General features: G+C 37.0%; 1 protein-coding gene across 5 annotated transcripts in view; it reads right to left on the bottom strand.

Annotated features, from left to right (window-relative positions):
- Positions 1-5,105: 5,105 nt before the first annotated feature.
- The window catches only part of LOC101897106 (diacylglycerol kinase 1), a 272,567-nt gene continuing 256,764 nt past the window's right edge, over positions 5,106-20,908 (bottom strand). For all 5 annotated transcript variants that reach the window (XM_005183423.3, XM_059130997.1, XM_059130998.1 and 2 more), the window contains 4 exons: positions 9,014-9,169; positions 8,540-8,768; positions 8,292-8,473; positions 5,106-6,003 (listed from right to left, as the gene is read on the bottom strand). In XM_005183423.3, coding sequence (XP_005183480.2) covers positions 5,914-6,003; positions 8,292-8,473; positions 8,540-8,768; positions 9,014-9,169 — 657 coding nt within the window. In that variant the 3' untranslated portion in view covers positions 5,106-5,913. The remainder of the gene's footprint in view (positions 6,004-8,291; positions 8,474-8,539; positions 8,769-9,013; positions 9,170-20,908) is intronic.

Here is a 20,908-nt window from a genome sequence, read left to right as displayed (position 1 = left end):
AAAAATAAAATCCGTCAAAAATTCTATTAAAATCTTAAAAATACCGAATATAGCCGTTATGTTGAGGTCTATGCGAAGACGTGGACCTGCATATGCAACTTCTGTAATAAACCATTGCAATACGAAACTAGAAAAAAATCCGGTGAACAATGTTGCTAACATCACCAAAATACCGAATATGGTGAGGTACCGTTATATCGGAGCTATTCGAAGACCTGGACCTGCATAGACAATTTTCTGTCACAGGCTGTAGTACCACTTAGTAACTTCAAATATGAAATTTCACAAAATTTCGGTGAATATTGTATCTAAAATCGGCAAAAAACGGATATAGAGAGGTACTGATATATGGAGCCTATACGAAAACCTTGACCTGCATAGACAATTTTCTGGCATAGACTGTAGCTCCTATTACGAAATCTAAATACGAATTTTGAAACAACTCCGGTGAATAATGTCCTAAAATCGTCAAAATATAGAATATAGGGAGGTACCGTTATATCGGGCTATACGAAGAACTGAACCTGCACAGACAATTTTCTGTCACAGGCTGTAATACCTATAAGGAACTTCAAATACGAAATTTCAAACAAATTCGGTGAATATTCTATCTAAAATCGTCAAATACAGACCTGCACCTGGATAGACAATTTTCTGGCATAGACCTATTACGAAATCTAAATACGAAATTTGAAACAACTCCGGTGAATAATGTCGCGAATATTATGAAAATACCGAATATTGGGGGGGGGGGGGGGGGTACCGTTATATGGAGGCTATACGAAGACCTGGACCTGCATAGACAATTTTCTGTCACTGGCTGTAGTTCCCATTTCCAACTCTAAATACGACATTTGAAACACATCCGGTGAAAAACGTCGCTAAAATAATCGAAATGCCGAATATAAGAGGGGGGGTACCGTTGTGTGTGGACTAACCGAGATCGTGGACCTATATAGACATTTCTTCTCCTGGGGGTAAAGTGCTTACAAAAAACTTTTAGTATGACAAATTCATTGAAAAATGTAGCCAGAAACATTAAAATACCGAATATAGGGAGGTATTGTTATATGGGAGATATACGATATCGTGGACCTATATAGACAATATTCTTCCAAGGGAAAAAGTACTCAGAAGGAACTCCTTTTGTGGATTTTCAGACAATTTCATTGAAATATTTGGCTACAATCATCAAAATACTCAATATCGAAGAGTACTGTTATATGGGGCTATGTGATATCGTGGACCGATATAGCCCATCTTCGAACTTGACTTGTCTGCAGACAAAAGACAGATCAGTGCAAAATGTTTGCTTCATAACAACAGACAGGTGGAGGGCGGACAGGGCTAAATCGTTTTAGAATTTTACGCTGATCACTCTGTTAGGTCTAAATTTATAAATTCGATGAGTTACAAATGGAATGACGCACTTAATATACCCTCCATACTTACTATGGTGGATGGTATAAAAATAAAGTAGCCCTATCGATTGCACCAGTGTTGCCAACTTTAATTCAGATTTTTCATTCATAATTTTGCGTTTTAATTTTATCTATATTTGTCGGTAACTCAAAAAATGTTGTGTTGGAGAATTTCACCACAGAGTTGTGTATATACGTTGGATTTGTAAATAAATATTTCGACATTGAGATGTTGTGAAATGTATAATCTTAAAAAAAAGTGTAAACAGGTGATTGAATGTCTTTGCCTTCTTAATTCTACCCTGATATCAATGGTAAAATTTCGGAATTCAATATTTCACATAGAAGGGAAATGGCGTTGGAAGTCGCACATAATTGGTAGTGACTTATTCGAAATCATTATCAATTATTGGGGATGTATTGAAACTAATTTGAAACCAAGAGAAATTACTTCTAAAATAACAAAGAAATAAAAAAGCAGTTAGTAGCTTTAAAAGAGAACTTATTTTCAAGAATAAAAACGGAATGTCCGTGGGACTTTCCAAAGCGTGTTTAGCATACTAGTTATAGAAATTGTAACAGTAAACTTACAGGTTATTTTTTTTAAGATTGATTCTGAAAAATTCGAAACAAAGGAATTCAAGTGAGTTACTCTTCTTACTCCCCCTTTAATTCATTCGCTTCGAATTTCACGGAAACTACTACATCTTAATTTTTCTTGATTTTCATATTTATTCTAATAATATAATTTGTATGGAATATCCCATACACGCAGATATTTCCTAATATTTTTTTTTTATTTTGTATATGTTAACTTGTCTTTTTGTCTTGTGTGAGAGTGAGGATTATTTGTTTTTTGTTTCTTTTTGTGGGTTTTCTTGTATCCCTCTCGTGTTGTCTTAAAACTATATGTTTTTTATTTAAAATAAATTTCATTTAGTTTTCATTTAATTGGTCTCATTTTTGCAGTTACATTTTAATTGTTTTTATTTTTTTTTTTTAATTTTATAATTTTATATTTTACATACAATAATAAGCAATAAATGTGTAGCAAAAAGTATAAGTAAATATATGTCATTGTAAATATATGTATATGTACAAAATTTTCTATATAGTATATGTACATACATAATTTGAATAAATGTTTTGGGATTTTTTTTTCAAATTTTTAATTTTTTAGTAGAAACAAAAAATAATAATAAAATAGGATCCAATTTTAAAAAATGTTTTAAAATATATTTGTTTATTTAATATGTTTTAAAATATATTTGTTTATATATTTGTTGTTTGTTTGATGGATCCTGCTCTATGGAATAAAGATAATATGATGTTCTGGTCTTTAGAATACTAGGAAAATATTTGTTTCCTGGGTCTACTGCGAGTGAGAGGAACAACTCTAATATGAGAGCCTGTGGATTTAGATCGAAAAAAATATATATATAACATTTTGCTCACTAAAAAGTAACACGTAAAAAAGCAGTTGTGTTCGGCAGTTGTGTATGCCTTGAGAGGGAATAAAAAAGAATTGTGACATTTGAATTACGGAGAGTAATGAGAGAGGAAAAGAGAATAATCAGGTAATTAAAAATCAATTGGTTTGTGGTCGATTTGATAAGGTGATTGATAAAGTTTAAAATTGTCAACCATTTAATTATTATACCCTGGGTCATATGGCTACAGAGGGTATATATATACTATTTGATACGGCCAAAACGTGCTTCATCGAAATAACGGTCTTAGACCCTAGGTCTCTTTAGGCCAAATTCGTTTCAGGACATTTGAAGTCCATCTAGCGATGTTCGTCCGTCTGTCTGTTTGGCTGGTGCGGACGATAACTCTCGATGGGAGTATCCAATTTGATCCAAACTTGCTACATCGTAATATTATTGCGAAACTTAGATCGAGTTCGGAAATTGACAATATCGGTCTACTATTTTTGGTACGTTCCCCAAAAAAAGTCGAACTTTTGAAAGAAAATATTTTACTGCACAGGAGGAGAAATGATAATCCGATTCTGCTTCAATTTTGCAAATCCTGATATTTGCATCAGTGTCAGGTCCGGAGCGAAAATGGACATTGTCGGCCCCCTCCATTAAATACCTCTCTCACAAAGGCTCACAGTTTTGAATAATTAAAATTTTTATAAAATGTGATGTAAGAATCTGATAGTCTTCAAATTTCACACATCATCACAATATTTTTATTAACCCGAGGTCTGGTGCGAAGATAGAATACATAAACCCACTCTTTCCCGTACCTCCCCAAAAATGGTAAAAGTTTTTAATAACCAAAACGATTATAAAATCCGAAATAAGCATCCGGTTCTCTTCACATTTCACATATCCCTATATTTCTACTAACACAAGATCTGCTGTGAAGATGGGATATATCGATCAACTCCTTCTGGCACCTCCCCCCGGAAGGGTCAAAATTTTCATAAAACGCGAAATTTGTATCCGATTCCATTCAGACTTTGTATATCTCAATATTTTCATCAACACAAAATCTGTTATAAGGATGGTAGAGATGGGATAGAGTTCAGGATTTTCAAAAAAAAAAAAAAAAAAAACGAGTAAAAAAGCTGTAAGCCCGAATATCGGGGGATACCGTTATATGGGGGCTATATGAAGACGTAGGCCTACAAGGCTCATGACTTAGGATGTAGTATCCATTACAAACTTCAAATGCCAAATTTCGAAGGATTCCGTTAAATAATGTCGCTAAAATCATCAAAATACTGAATATCGGGGGTACCGTTATATGGGGGCTATACGAAGACATGGACATGCACAGATAATTTTCTGTCTTAGGCTGTAGCATCCATTACGAACTTCAAATGCCAAGTTTGAAACGATTCCGGTGAATAATTTCGCTAAAATCATCAAAATACCGAACATCGGGAGGTACCGTTATATGGGGGCTATATGACAACTTGGACCTACATGACCCATTTCCGAAATTAACCTGCCTACTGGCAAAATATACACGTGTGCAAAATTTTAGCCTTCTATCTCAGTTTGTTCGAAGGATAGCGTGATTACAACAGACGGACAGACAGACACACAGACGGACATGGCTAAATCGTCTTAGAATTTTACGCTGATCAAGAATATATATACTTTGTTGGGTCTGACATGAGTATTTCGAGGAGTTACAAACGGAATGACAAAATTAATATACCCTCCATAGTATGGTGGAGGGTATAAAAAAACGCTCAAAGGAAGCGAAATAAGCATCCAACTTCTCTAAGAAAATTTTATCTCATATAAAGTGATGGAAATAACCATTATAGTCCAAATCTGGCACGTCGCAATATTTATATCATATTTATTTAGAACCGATACGAAATGGACAATATTGGTCCATTTCATTGGAACCGACGCCACAGAGGGTCAACAATTTGAATAATCATAACAGAAATGAAAATATATTTAAATAGTTGAATCTTGTCTGAGGATATATCTTTTCAAGTGGATTTGCAGATGAAAATCCCAAAAGAGTTTTGAATTCGTAGGCCAAACTTTTTTAAAGGCCTTCACCGTATACGAAGGGAGACCAATATATTGAGATGTATTTCGCAACATTGAAAATATATATAAATGATTGAGATTCTTACTCTATGTATCACTATACACAAATATAAAATATAAATAAACAAAAAATAAAAACCAAAGGAAGATATTTAAAAAAATCATATTTTATTTTATATAACAAATAAATAACTTATTAATATCAACAGCTTAGAAATAACAAAAGGCATTGTATGTACATGTGTGTGTGTGTGTGTTTATGTTTTTGTTACTGTTTTTCCCTATAGGATTTGAAGCGATTCAAGACAGGTCATTTAGAACTGTCGATTCGAAAAATTCATATCAAAATAAGCCATATGCCAATGTGTGATGTGACTGATGCGTTGGCACTGTTGACTTTGTCTTAATATCTATGTATGTGTGTAAGTACAGGACTTCCTATGGGAAAACGACTGATTTCCTTCTCAAGTCACATTTATATGCATTTCAAAATCTTTCTCAAAATTTACATTAATTAAAAAACCAAAACATTTGTTTTTATTTCTCTAAGTGCATTTTTGTTTTGTTCTCTTAACAGCTAATAATTCTCATTTTCACATTTTGTCTAATAATTTGTTGTTCTAATATTTGCCTAAAAAAAATTCTACTACATGTGAGTGTACTCTATTCCAAAAAAAGCGAATTTGGAAATAGATTTCCTGGAATCTACACTCTTCTTATTTATAGCTTGGTATTTCCTTTCCCTTGTTTTTTTTTTTTTTTTTTCATTTTCTCCGTTCGCATAATTAAAGCTTTTCCAGAGTTCTTTGGACGGTGGTTTCAGTAACATGTGTTGGAGTTGTTGTGGTCGATGTTGCTGCCATGGAGGCAGCTGTGGCTGCAGTCGTCATTGCTGTTACTGCTACGGGCGCTGGAGTAAAGTGTTCACGCATAATGGCACTGCTCGAGGCACTACGCCGAAATCAACTGCACAGCATATTAAAGAAACCTTTGCCCTTTTCGGAGCGTGGTGCCATTAGCATAGGAACTTGATTTTTGTGGGTGACTTTAATCTGAAATGAGAGGAGAAAACAAAAAATAAAATATTGATTATTATTTTAATTAAAAGGGTACTAAGAGATTAATGGAGTATTTGAAAACATTTATAATTCTATCCAAAATCTTAAATTCATATTCACCTAAAGTTTCCGGTTGAGAGAAATATTTTTGATATAGCAAGTTGTAAAGGACCGCTGACTTGTTTCGCAAGTTTTGACAGATAAAAGTATTGACAATTGTGATAATAGGTGAGGTACCAGAAGGGGTTCGCAGATATATATCATCTTCACAACAGATTTTGTGTTAGCAAAAATGTTTGTTTGTGTGGAATTTGAAGAGAGTTGTAGGCTTATTTCGCTTTCATTCAGCTCTTTGTTTTTCAAAATCTTGAATCCTTTCTGGTTAGGTACCAGAAGGAATGTTCCGATCTCTACCATCTTTACAAAAGATCTTATGTTGAGGGGAATATTGAGATTTACCAAGTCTGAATGGAATCGAATGTTAAATTCGCGTTTTATGAGCTTAATGGGTATTGACCCTTGACCTTTGACCCTTTGTGGGGGAGATACCAGAAGGAGTGGACCCACATATATGATCTTCCCAATAGATTTTGTATTAGTAGAAATAATGGGATGTGTGAAATATAAAGAGAACCGGATGCTTATTTCGGATTTTATAGACGTTTTGGTTATTCAAAACTTTAACCCTTTGTGGAGGAGGTCCCGGAAGAAATGGTCCGATCTCTACCGTCTTTATAATAGATCTTTTGTTGATAGAAACATTGAGAAGTGGCAAGTCTGAATGGAATCGAATGTCAATTTCGCGTTTTATGAGATTCATGGATATTCAAAATTTTGACCCTTTGTGGGGGAGGTACCAGAAGGATTTGAACTTTATAATCCATCTTTACACCAGACCTTGGGTTAATATAAATATTGTGATGTGTAGAATTTGAAGACAATCGAATTCGTACATCAAATTTCATAAGAGTTATAATTATTCCAAATTTTGACCCTTGTTGGGGGGGAGGTACTTGATGGAGTGCACCGATATTGTTCATTTTAGCACATGACCTAGCACAGATGTAAATATTAGGATTTGCACAGTTGGAGCAAAATCGGATTATCCTTTTTGTCTCTGTGCAGTATTTTTTTTTTAAATGTCGACCTTTTGTGGGGGATGTACCAGAAAAAGTGGTCCGATATTGTCTCTCTCCGAACCGATCTAAATTTATTATTACGGTGTAACAAGTTAGGACCAAGTCGGGTACTCGCTTCGGAAGTTATCGTGGGCACCAGCCAGCCAGACAGACGGACGGAGGAAAAGATATCGCTAGATCGACTCCAAATGTCCTGAAACGGATTTGGTCCAAAGAGACCTAGGGTCTAAAACCGTTATTTCGATGAGGCAGGTTTTGGCCGTATCAAATGATTTATACCCTTTTTTTAGCTATATGGCTGAGTGTATAAAAAGGAATAAAAGACTTCAAAGAATGACAACCGATATTTTATTGGAGAAGACCAAAGACCTTCTATTGAAGGAGTCTTCTATTGACAGAGGAGTCTTTAAGATAAGATCTATTGATTTTCTTTAGAACAATAAAAAATACTGTTCAATGGTAGAAACTCCAAAGGTCTTCTAAAGGAAGATTCCTAATGGACCTAATCGACATCTAAATAAGATATTTTATTAGAGAATACCAAAAGGTCTTCTACTTAAGAAACACAATAAGCGGTTTTTGGGGAAAGGCCTAATGATTTTCTGTAGAAGAATGCATTATGGTGTTCAATAGAAAATACTCTGATGGCCTTTAAAAGGAAATTGGAAGATACGTAACGGACGTAAGAGACAACAAATTATATTTTGTTAGAGATTACCAAAAGGACTTCTATTGAAGAAACACAAATGAAAAGGCCTATTGATTTTCTTTGGAAGAATACCAAATTGCGTGCGGAATATAGCTAATAGTCTATTATAGGAAGATACCTTTTGGATCTGACCGACATCTGACAATTTATATTTTATTAGAGAATGTCAAAAGGTCATGCCAATTGAAGAAACACAAAGGAGGTGTCTAGGGAAGCACCAATTGATTTTCTATAGAAGAATGACAAATGGTGCGATGGAAAAAACTCCAATGGTCTTTTACAGTAAGAGACCAATGGTCTTCTATGAAACTTTTAATGAAATTACTATTTATATTCCCTTAACAAGCCCGATTGATATTCTATATAAAGAGCCAAAATTAAGACTCTTTAATTGATTTTCTTCTCTGTTTAAATTCTCTACCTCACAAACTTACCGTGCAGGGTTGTTGCATCCAGGGTTCGCCATCAATTTGCATGGGAAATGTTTTGCGTGTCTTTATAATAACCTCACTGCACTGGGCCAGTCTTCTGCCGGAAGCACGTAAGCCAGTGCGCACCTGGCCCATATGCAAACAGTTCTCCAGGCCAATAACTTCTATAAGGCGATCGCCAAAATCTAAAAAATAAATTATTTAAATGTATCAGAATTCCATGAAAAATATTCTGTATTTCCCAAACATACCTTGTATGGCCACCGATAGATCACCGGAGGTAAAGCTTGTCGTTGACAGCTCCTTATCGGATGCTTTAAGTTTTTTGCCCTTACGAAAGGGTCCCGTACTTTTGCGTATACGTTTCTGTGACAGATGTTCGCCCCACAAATTCGATCCGCCATGGGTATAGGGAATGTTAAGTAAGGCAATGCCCTGTAAATGTGGTCCATTGGCCAAGTCCAAGGAGACACCATCACACTATTGGCGAAAAGACAGAAATGAAAAACTTGCTGCAAACTTAATTATGCCATGACATGTTTCAAACAGAAAATTTATTTTCCCAAAATATCTGCTCTAATTTATTTAGGATATTTTGTTTTTGCCCGTCTCTTAAGCAAAATTCAGCAACAGCACTTCATTGTGGTTTCCTTTGGCCTTTGCATATTTTATCTTGCATTGTGTTTCTTATCAACTAAAATGCTGAGGCACGTTCTTGTACTTACAAATATTTCAATATTCTCATGAAGATTTTTACAAGAGGCGGCAAACGTTTCCGAGGTGGCGTATTCAAAATACCAGAGTTTATTTTTCATGCGGCTGTTGAATTTATGAGGATTCTTTTCACGTTCCAAATGAAATTTAACACAAATTGCGGCATCCTATTAATAAGAGAGAGAGTGAGAGTGTGTGAGAGAGAGAGAAATTAACAGATGAAGAGATATGGTAATACAGTCAAAAGTAAAGAGAGAAATGACAATAAGTTATAATTAAGAATCTAATTTGTCGGGCATTTTAAATGATAATTAATTGTCTAAATGGGCGTTAATTCGGGGAATTTAATTGATTTAAGTGTTAATTTGATATTCTGAGCCCTTGAAATATGTAAATTGAAAATTGTTGACTTTTATGCAAAGTGTGACGTATGTTTTATAATTATACGTATCAAAGAATAATAAAACTAGTACGAATGTACAAGTCCTTTATGCCGACAGTTGAATAAGACTAATGGTGAGAATACATAAAACGCTTTTTTGAATGGCTTCTTTGTAGTATAACAAGGGAGTTTTTAGCTTGATTTGGGTTCGATTTTGGCCCTAAGCTCATTTGTTCTTTTCCGAAGAAGCCAGTTAGCCAATTATAATCAAACTTAGATTGAGTTCGGTGATGTACAATATCGGTCCAAGTCCTTCTTGTACCTCCACACAAAAGGTCGAAATTTTCAAAAACAAAACAAATATTTTTTTTGACAGAAAAGAATACTCCGATTTTGCTCCAACTTTGCCAATATTAATATTTGCATCACTGCTAGGTCAGGTGAAGCAATGTGCAATATCGGTCCACTCCATCAAGTACCTTCCCCACAAAGGGTCAAAATTTTAAATATTTATAACTCTTATTAAATGTGATGTAAAAGTTCAAATGTCTTCAAATTACACACATCACAATACTTTTATTAACGGAAGGTCTGGTATAAAGATGGAATATATCGGTCCACTCCTTCTAGTACCTCCCCCATAAAGGGTCAATATTACAAATATGAACAACGAAATATGAAAACAAATATGAACGCGAAATTAACATTCGATTCCATTCAGGCTTGGCACATCTCAATATTTCTATCAACAAAAAAGGATAGTCGAGATCGAACCATTCCTTCTGGTTGCTTCCCCACAAAGAGTCAAGATTTTGAATAACCACAACGATTATAAAATACCGAAAAAAGCATCCGGTTCACACATCCCATTAGTCCATTCAGACTCAGTATATCTAAATAAAAAAATATTTTTTTAAAAAATTCAGGTTTATGGTAAGGACTTCCAAAATATTTTTTTAAAAAATCCAAGTTTATGGTAAGGGCCTCCAAAATATTTTTTAAAAAATCCAAGTTTATGGTAAGAGCCTCCAAAATATTTTTTAAAAAATCCAAGTTTATGGTAAGAGCCTCCAAAATATTTTTTTGAAAAATCCAAGTTTATGGTAAGGTCCTATAAAATATTTCTTAAAAAAACCACGTTTAAGATAAGAACGTCAAAAATATTTTTAAAAAATCCACGTATATGGTAAGGACGTCAAAAATATTTTTTTTTTAAATCCACGTTTATGGAGGGGACTTCAAAAATATTTTTTTAAAAAAAATCCACGTTTATGGTAAGGACGTCGAAAAAATATTTTTTTAAAAAAATCCACGTTTATGGTAAGGATGTCGAAAAAATATTTTGAAAAAATCCACGTTTATGGTAAGGACGTCGAAAAAATATTTTTTAAAAAATCCGCGTTTATGGTAAGGACCTCCAAAATATTTTTTAAAAAAATCCACGTTAATGGTAAGAACCTCCAAAATATTTTTTAAAAAAATCCACGTTTATGGTAAGGACTTTCAAATTATTTTTTTTTAAATCCACGTTTATGGTAAGGACCTCTAAAATATTTTTTTTTAAATCCACGTTTATGGTAAGGACCTCCAAAATATTTTTTAAAAAATCCACGTTTATGGTAAGGGCCTTCAAAATATTTTTTAAAAAATCCACGTTTATGGTAAGACTTCCAAATTATTTTTTAAAAAATCCACGTTTATGGTAAGGGCCTTCAAAATATTTTTTAAAAAATCCACGTTTATGGTAAGGGCCTTCAAAATATTTTTTAAAAAATCCTCGTTTATGGTAAGGGCCTTCAAAATATTTTTTAAAAAATCCACGTTTATGGTAAGGGCCTTCAAAATATTTTTTAAAAAATCCACGTTTATGGTAAGACTTCCAAAATTTTTTTTAAAAAATCCACGTTTATGGTAAGGACTTCCAAATTATTTTTTTAAAAATCCACGTTTATGGTAAGGACTTCCAAATTATTTTTTTAAAAAATCCACGTTTATGGTAAGGGCCTCCAAAATATTATTTAAAAAATTCACGTTTATGGTAGGTCCTCCAAAATATTTTTTAAAAAATCCACGTTTATTGTAGGCCCTCCAAAATATTTTTTAAAAAATCCACGTTTATTGTAGGCCCTCCAAAATATTTTTTAAAAAATCCACGTCTATTGCAGGCCCTCTAACATATTATTTAAAAGATCCACGTCTGCTATAGGGCCTCGAAAATATTTTTTTAAAAATCCAAGTCTGTAATAGGGCCTCCAAAATATTTTTTAAAAAATCCACGTCTGTTATAGGTCCTCCAAATTTTTTTTTTTAAATTCACGTCTGTTATAGGTCCTCCAAAAATATTTTTTAAAAAATCCACGTCTGTTATAGGTCCTCCAAAATATTTTTTTGAAAAAACCACGTCTGTTATAGGGCCTCCAAATATTTTATAAAAAGTCCACGTCTGTTGTAGGCCCTCCAAAATATTTTTTAAAAAATATAGGCCCTCCAAATTATTTTTTTTTATAAAACCACGTCTGTTCTAGGACCTCCAAAATATTTTCTTTACATATATTTTTTAATTAATTTATTTTTTCTTTTATTTATGCATACAAGTTTTGATATCCTCCAGCTAACATATTGATATGCATTAGCCAACTGTCAATATCAGCTTCTTCATCTTTGCCGTTAAAGTTCAAGAGTTCAACTTTGACTCTACTCCATGTGTTCTCCACTTTAGCTGGCAATAATTCATTCATGAATCCTCCATTCAGTTGTTGCTGAATTAAATTTTAAGCTAAGTTTAATTGCCTAACATTTCAAAAATCCTTCTCTGCCACATTTTTATTTGTTAAAACTTTTTCAATATCTGTTGGTTTAGGGCTGTTCAGTAGCTACACATGTAAGTCGTTTATGGGATGCGATAAATCTATTCCAACCTTACAACCAATTTCCTACCTCAATTTGTCTTATTTTTATCTCAGAGCATTTTTAACCGGTTAACATCCTTTTGCTCGGCAACAAATCTGTGTGTATGTGTGTGTGTGTCTGTGTGATGGCATGTGTAAATATTTGGCATTTAGCTCCCTAGACACACACACACTCACATTTTATACTCAGTTTCCGCCTCTGGAGTAATTAGTCAATTTATTGCAGAAGGTAAAAAAGTGTTAAAGCGTAAAAATGTTATAGCTAACAATTCTCTCCCGTTCTCCTGCCAAGAAAACGCAAAAAGTTTCACCAAAAACAATCCACAAAAATGGATGAATGCTGGTTTCCCAGTCACAAAAGAAGGAGACGTAGAAAAAAAAAAATACGACAACAAATCGAAATGTTTAGAATTACTTTAGGGTATAATAGCTTATCAGCATCCTCTTCATCGTCATCGCCAAGTTTATTGTCATGAACACAAAGTTTTGCTGTCGTCTCCGACTTGCCCGCCTTTCCAGCAAAAGGGTCGGGCGAGGAGATAACTTGTAAAAAAAAGGAAAAGTTTGTGTGTTCATTGGTGGCGTTATATCCCCAAAGGGAATGGTAAATGTATACGTCAGTAGATAGGTAGATAGCTTTGATGGTAGGTGTGCTCCGGAATTGATTCTTGTTATTTCCATGCCACAGTTGTGAAGCCGTTCTGCTATTTCATTATAAGCGTATCTAATTTAGGCAATGAAAATCAAGTAGAACATAAACGTCTTTTGGGAGATGGTTTTAAATTCGTTATGGTCCCATAAAGATGCCAATTATATGGCGAAGAAGAAACTGGGATTTGTTAATTTAGAGGAAATCTTTTTCTTATGAATTTATTTCCGAGAATCGACATTTAGTTAATTTTTTAAACGTTAAGGTAGGCAAAAAGAGAGAGGAAAATATTTATTCTCATTTAGTGGAAAATGAAGTCAAATGAAGGTATTAAAAAGACAAAGAGGATTACTATTAGCTAATGGGATTCATAAATTGAATAAATCAGTATCTAGTCGCTAAATGTCAATGGCTGAATTGAAGAAAATAATAAACTGTCGTGGTATTACAGGAGAGAATCTGGTCTTCTTAAGGAATACCGTTAGATCTTCTTGAAGAGCATCAGTTGGAAAACCAATATTAGGGAACATTTTGGTCATCTTATCGATGGCCATTTAATTTTCTTATGGAATTCATTTTGCTCATCATCGGTCTCCTTATAAGACGATATGGGGTCACCTTCTAGAAGGCCTTTTGGGCTTCCTATAGGAGATCATTTTATCTTTATCTTTGGATTTTTACGTAATAGCATGCAGACCTCTTATAGAATACCATCCTCCTGAGCGTCAACAACTGGTTGGCTGAACATGAAATGATGATTTGCTAATTACCTGTACGTGAGCTTCACTACAGCAACAGCTGAGCATCAATGCCTGAGAGTTGACGAGTATCAAGAGGTGAACGTTTGTAAACATCAACAATTGAGAGGTATCAACAGCAGCGTTGGGTGAACCATCAGCTGGTGGACCATCAATTGCTGAGAGCCTGCCGAAAGCTATTGAGCATTAACAGCAAAGCTGGAGAACATCATCAATCGCTGAGCTAACCTCAGCTCAGTAGAGAGCAATTAAAAAGTTGTGTAATTGAGCATCACAACATCTGAACTAATGAGTATTAACAGCTGAGCTGGTAACCCAGCTGAGCTGGTGACCCCCAACAGTTGAGCTGGTGACCCTCAACAGCTGAGCTGGTGACCCTCAACAGCTGAGCTGGTGACCCTCAACAGCTGAGCTGGTGACCTCAACAGCTGAGCTGGTGACTATCAAGAGCTGAGCTGGTGACCATCAACATCTGAGCTGGTGTCTATCAAGAGCTGAGCTGGTAAACATCAACAGCTGAGCTGGTGACCATCAACAGCTGAGCTGGTGACCATCAACAGCTGAGCTGGTGACCATCAACAGCTGAGCTGTTGACCATCAACAGCTGAGCTGTTGACCATCAACAGCTGAGCTGTTGACCATCAACAGCTGAGCTGTTGACCATCAACAGCTGAGCTGTTGACCATCAACAGCTGAGCTGGTGACCATCAACAGCTGAGCTGGTGACCATCAGCAGCTGAGCTGGTGACCATCAACACCTGAGCTGGTGACCATCAACACCTGAGCTGGTGACCATCAACAGCTGAGCTGGTGACCATCAACAGCTGAGCTGGTGACCATCAACAGCTGAGCTGGTGACCCCCAACAGCTGAGCTGGTGACCTCAACAGCTGAGCTGGTGACTATCAAGAGCTGAGCTGGTGACCTCAACAGCTGAGCTGGTGACTATCAAGAGCTGAGCTGGTGACCATCAACATCTGAGCTGGTGTCTATCAAGAGCTGAGCTGGTAAACATCAACAGCTGAGCTGGTGACCATCAACAGCTGAGCTGGTGACCATCAACAGCTGAGCTGTTGACCATCAACAGCTGAGCTGTTGACCATCAACAGCTGAGCTGTTGACCATCAACAGCTGAGCTGTTGACCATCAACAGCTGAGCTGTTGACCATCAACAGCTGAGCTGGTGACCATCAACAGCTGAGCTGGTGACCATCAACAGCTGAGCTGGTGACCATCAGCAGCTGAGCTGGTGACCATCAACAGCTGAGCTGGTGACCATCAACAGCTGAGCTGGTGACCATCAACAGCTGAGCTGGTGACCATCAACAGCTGAGCTGGTGACCATCAACAGCTGAGCTGGTGACCGTCAATAGCTGAGCTGGTGACCGTCAATAGCTGAGCTGGTGACCATCAACAGCTGAGCTGGTGACCATCAACAGTTGAGCTGGTGACCATCAACAGCTGCGCTGGTGACTATCAAGCTCAACTGCCGATCTGGTGACTATCAACAGCTGAACTGGTGACTATCAACAGCTGAGCTGGTGACTATCAACAGTTGAGCTGGTGACTATCAAAAGCTCAGTTGGTGATCGTCAACAGCTGAGCTGGTGACCGTTAAAAGCTGAGCTGGTGACCGTCAAAAGCTGAGCTGGTGACCGTCAACAGCTGAGTTGTTGATCGTCAACAGCTGAGTTGGTGACCGTCGAGAGCTGAGTTGGTAACCGAGCTGAGCTAGTGACTATCAATAGCTGAGCTGGTGACCATCAACAGCTGAGCTGGTGACCATCAACAGCTGAGCTGGTGACCATAAATAGTTGAGCTGGTGACCATCAACAGCTGAGCTCGTGAACATCAGCAGCAGAGCTAGTGACCATCAATAGCCGAGTTAGTGACTATAAACAGCTGAGTTGGTGACTATTAACTGAGCTGGTGACTATCAACAACTGAGCTGGTGACCATCAACAGCTGATCTGGTAAGCATTAACATCACCTGATCTGATGAGTATCAACATCCGCTGAGCTGATAAACAAAGCAAATGAAAAATCGAATATTTATAAAGAAATTACGACTTTGAGAATTTGAGAACAGTCTATAGTCGACTTTCAGGCCTTTCTATACAAAAAGTCAATATATCTAAAGTCGACTTATATATCCCTAAGCCTTCTTTCTTAAGTGTGATTTATCAGCTGATCGAGTGCATATGTAACATCATTTCAAATTTATTTTACTTTAGATTTCTATGAAATCATACGGCATTTAAAGATTTAAGGTTTGCGAGCAATTGAATACAACTACAATTCACCACAATGTCTGCCCACATGACATAAAATGGAGTTTAAAAGCTATTAAGAACAAAAAGCTTTCCACTATTTGTAATATATACTTGTGTATATACAAATTTAATGGTTATATGTCTTTGTTTCCTTGGCAGTTAAGTGGTCCTTTGGCCTGGAAATTTTTTTGCAAGACCCACTGCCGCCCCCACACGTTCTATCTGTGAAATAACGAGCTACATATGTCTGCGTATTTTTTTTTTTCAGCTTCATTCATCCATTCGCATTTCTTATTTAAAGATTCCGCACTTTATCTTTGAGGAATGCTGCTGTCGCTGCTGCTCATCTTAAATTCATACAGACAGAAGGACCACCGACAGATAGATAGAGGAGACATTTAAAGTTATCAGCATTTGGAAAAAGTCTTAAGTACAACAACAACAACAACTAAAAAGAGTCAAGAGACAGGAAATGGAAATGGCAAACGAAAAATTGTGTGAGACGTGCAACACTGATGCTAATGCCGCACAACAGCGTAATTCAGTTCGGGTTCAATGTGTCACATGATGAGCCCAGCCACGCACAGCTCTGTGAATTTGAACACCACTGAAAATGTCATTGCCATTGTAGAGTCAGAGTATTTAACGTCACGACTTGACATTAAGTGCAAACATGGGATTTCCATTTGCTTTGGCTGTAGCTCTCAATTGGAAGCTGTGGGCTTTTAGGCGAATATGTGAGTGCGTACGTGCGTGCGCTCATTCGCCATTAGCCATAAATATCGCCCACTGACATTTTGTTGTAATGCTAAACTTTGGGTTGTCCTATTACTCCTTATATATACCTACATGTATATTTATGTATATGCATAGCTATGGCTCCATCTCTTCGCCTTTTTGTTTTGTTTTAGAGGTCAGTTGAGTGATAAAAATAAAGTCACAGACTCAGGTCAGTGAATTGATACAAAGTTTTACGAAGCAACTGAACTCGTGATTGTCAGCATCAAGAGCTAAGCTGGAGAGCTTTAAGAAAAGAAAAGAGCTTTAAAAGCTTAGCTGGAGAATATCAACAGCTGAGCTAGTGAACACCAACAGCTGAGCTGGTGAACGACAACAGCTGAGCTGGTGAACATCAACAGCTGAGCTGGTGATCGACAACAGCTGAGCTTGTGAACATCAACAGCTGAGCTGGTGATCGACAACAGCTAAGCTGGTGATCGACAACAGCTAAGATGGTGAACGACAACAGCTAAGCTGTTGAACGACAACAGCTAAGCTCGTGAACGACAACAGCTAAGCTGGTGAACGACAACAGCTAAGTTGGTGAACGACAACAGCTGAGCTGGTGAACGACAACAGCTGAGCTGGTGAACGACAACAGTTGAGCAGATGATCATCAACAGCTGAGCTGGTGATCTTCAACAGATGAGCTGGTGATCTTCAACAGATGAGCTAGTGATCAGCAAGAGCTGAGATGGCGATCATCAACAACAACTGAGCTGCTGAGTTTCAATAGCTCAGCTGTTCAGCTTCAATAGCTGATTTGTTCAGCTCCAATAGCTGAGCTGTTCAGTTTCAATAGCTGAGCTGTTGAGCTTCAATAGCTGAGCTGTTTGAGCTTCAATAGCTGAGCTGTTGAGCTTCAGTAGCTGAGCTCTTGAGATTCAATAGCTGAGGTCATGAACTTCAATAGCTGAGGTTTAGAGTCAATAGCTGTGGTCTTGAGCTTCAATAGCTGAGCTGTTGAGCTTCAATATTTGAGCTCTTGAGCTTCAATTGGTGAGCTATTGAGCTTCAATAGCTGAGCTGTTGAGCTTCAATTGCTGAGCTATTGAGCTTCAATAGTTGAGCTGTTGAACTTCGAAAGTTGAGCTCTTGAGCTTCAACAGCTGAGCTGAGAATATTGAGCTTCAATATTTGAGCTCTTGAGCTTCAATTGGTGAGCTATTGAGCTTCAATAGCTGAGCTGTTGAGCTTCAATTGCTGAGCTATTGAGCTTCAATAGTTGAGCTGTTGAACTTCGAAAGTTGAGCTCTTGAGCTTCAACAGCTGAGCTGTTGAATATCAATAGCTGAGCTGTTGAATATTAATAGCTGAGCTGTTGAGTATCAATAGCTGAGCTGTTGAGTATCAATAGCTGAGCTGTTGAGCATCAATAGCTGAGCTGTTGAGCTTCAATAGCTGAGCTGTTGAGCTTCAATAGCTGAGCTGTTGAGCTTCAATAGCTGAGCTGTTGAGCTTCAATAGCTGAGCTATTGAGCTTCAATAGCTGAGCTATTGAGCTTCAATAGCTGAGCTGTTGAGCTTCAATAGCTGAGCTGTTGAGCTTCAATAGCTGAGCTGTTGAGCTTCAATAGCTGAGCTGTTGAGCTTCAATAGCTGAGCTGTTGAGCTTCAATAGCTGAGCTGTTGAGTATCAATAACTGAGCTGTTGAGTATCAATAGGTGAGCAGTTAAGCTTCAATAGCTGAGCTGTTGAGCTTCAATAGCTGAGCTGTTGAGCTTCAATAGCTGAGCTGTTGAGTATCAATAGCTGAGCTGTTGAGTATCAATAGCTGAGCTGTTGAGTATCAATAGCTTAGCTCTTCAGCGTCAATAGCTGAGCTCTTCAGCGTCAACAGCTGAGCTGGTGAACGACAACAGCTGAGCTGGTGAACGACAACATCTGAGCTGGTGAACGACAACATCTGAGCTGGTGAACGACAACAGCTGAGTTGGTGAACGACAACAGCTGAGTTGGTGAACGACAACAGCTGAGCTGGTGAACGACAACAGCTGAGCTTGTGAACGACAACAGCTGAACTGGTGAACGACAACAGCTGAGTTGGTGAACGACAACAGCTGAGCTAGTGAACGACAACAGCTAAGCTAGTGAACAACAACAGCTGAGCTGGTGGACGACAACAGCTGAGCTAGTGAATGACAACAGCTGAGCTGGTGAACGACAACAGCCGAGCTTGTGAATAACAACAGCTAAGCTGGTGAATGACAACAGCTGAGCTGATGAACGACAACAGCTGAGTTGATGAACGACAACAGCTGAGCAGATGATCATCAAAAGCTGAGCTGGTGATCATCAACAGATGAGCTGGTGATCATCAACATATGAGCTGGTGATCATCAACAGATGAGCTAGTGATCAGCAAGAGCTGAGATGACGATCATCAACAACAAATGAGCTGCTGAGTTTCAATAGCTGAGCTGTTCAGCTTCCGTAGCTGATCTGTTAAGCTTCAATAGCTGAGCTGTTGAGCTTTAATAGCTGAGCTGTTGAGCTTTAATAACTGAGCTGTTCAGCTTCCATAGCTGAGCTGCCAAACATTATTAGCTGAGCCACTGTCCTTATGCCACGTCCTTAAACTGTCCAGGCGAGACAAAATTAATTCACACACACACACACACATTTACGTATTTGGGTAAACATCTGCAGCATTTTTATTTACTTTCACTTTAAGTGTTTTCCTCATGACATGACAAATTCTTCACATTGTACCCCAAATGTTTCTTAAATGACCTATGGTGAATATTTGACCAACACAATGGTGTACGTGGAGGAGGAGGACATGTGTGTATGTATGTATGGACATATATACATATATGCCATGGTACACGACCATAACAACTTCCTTTGTATGCAATTCGATTGTCCTTTTGTGTGTATTTTTATGTAAACATTACAAATATCTTTATTGCTCTCATTCTCGTCTTGGAGAATAGAGATGTGAGATATGTGGGTGTGCGTGTGTCTGTGCGTGTATTCGTCATATTAAATATTCACAATTTCATCTTGTTAATCTTTAAACGAAAGTTAAATGTTTCATTTAGTTAAATCCCCCCCTAGAAAGCATCAACACGAACCCAAAGTCATATCTTTTGAATGGTTATTTTTCTAGTGGGAGGAGGGGGGATTTGTGAGGATAGGGGTATCTCAGTTTTTATTTATAAATGTTGGTGTTGTTGGTTTTTTTTTTGTTGGTGTGTTGAATGACAAAATATTTTCCCTTTGTTTTGTTTCAAAAATTCAGATACAATTGTCATCTGTATTTATGTTGGCCATAATCATTTCGGGTAATTCAAAATTCAGAGATGTGAAATATTTGTCTTGTTTCGTAAGTAAGCCATTTCGGGGAATAGATTAGGGCAGCTCAGCTCGTTATGAATCATGAATGTGTTGGCGATTTGTGTGTTTGTAAAGTGTGAAAATGAATTTACAAAGAATTAAGGGATATCTCGAATGGGGGGGTAAAATAGCTTAAATTTGAATATTTTTTGTTTTAAATTTGCCCTTTGACAAATCTAAAATTCCATTTCCGACTAATTTGAATTTTTGCTAGGTATCTTTATCATTTGTTTAGCAGATGATAAAGATAAGCCAACTTCTGACAACCAAAAGAAGAATTTTAAGCTTCTTGGCAAATTGAAAGACCGTAGAATCAACATCAAGGCAGAGGACAAAAACTTCAATTTGAAATTTGAATTCCGGCCTTAGAGATAAATTGCGACGGCTGCTGTGTTGGGAATTATACTTTTGTCCTACCACACCACGTCAGGTTTTTTTGTGGTTGTTGTCAATTGCTCTTTGCAAAGTTATGCCATGTGATGCATTTCGAATTCCAAAACTTGAGTTTCTGTTCATTTTTCAATCTCTGCTATTTGTTTAACCAAAAAATTGCAGTCATAGTTTTTTGGATTGGCATCATGAGAGAGATAGAGATCGAGAGGAAGAGAGAAGCATTGGAGTGAATCAAATCTAATGACAGCACGTTTTTGTCAGATAGGACACGTTTCCAAGTTGGTTTTAGAAATTTGATGGCTGCAGGTTCGTTTTTGGTGGGTGTGAGAGTGTGTGGTTTGACAAAGTGCTAAAATTAAGTTCGGTTGGTAAATGTTAAATAAGCCTATCAGGATGTAAGTTGGAAAAAACAAAAAAAAAAAA

Source organism: Musca domestica, unplaced genomic scaffold (assembly GCF_030504385.1).
Source record: "Musca domestica strain aabys unplaced genomic scaffold, Musca_domestica.polishedcontigs.V.1.1 8, whole genome shotgun sequence".
Classification (NCBI taxonomy): Eukaryota; Metazoa; Arthropoda; class Insecta; order Diptera; family Muscidae; genus Musca; species Musca domestica.
The sequence above is the reverse complement of the archived record's forward strand: the minus strand, read 5'-3'. Positions and strand labels throughout refer to the sequence as shown.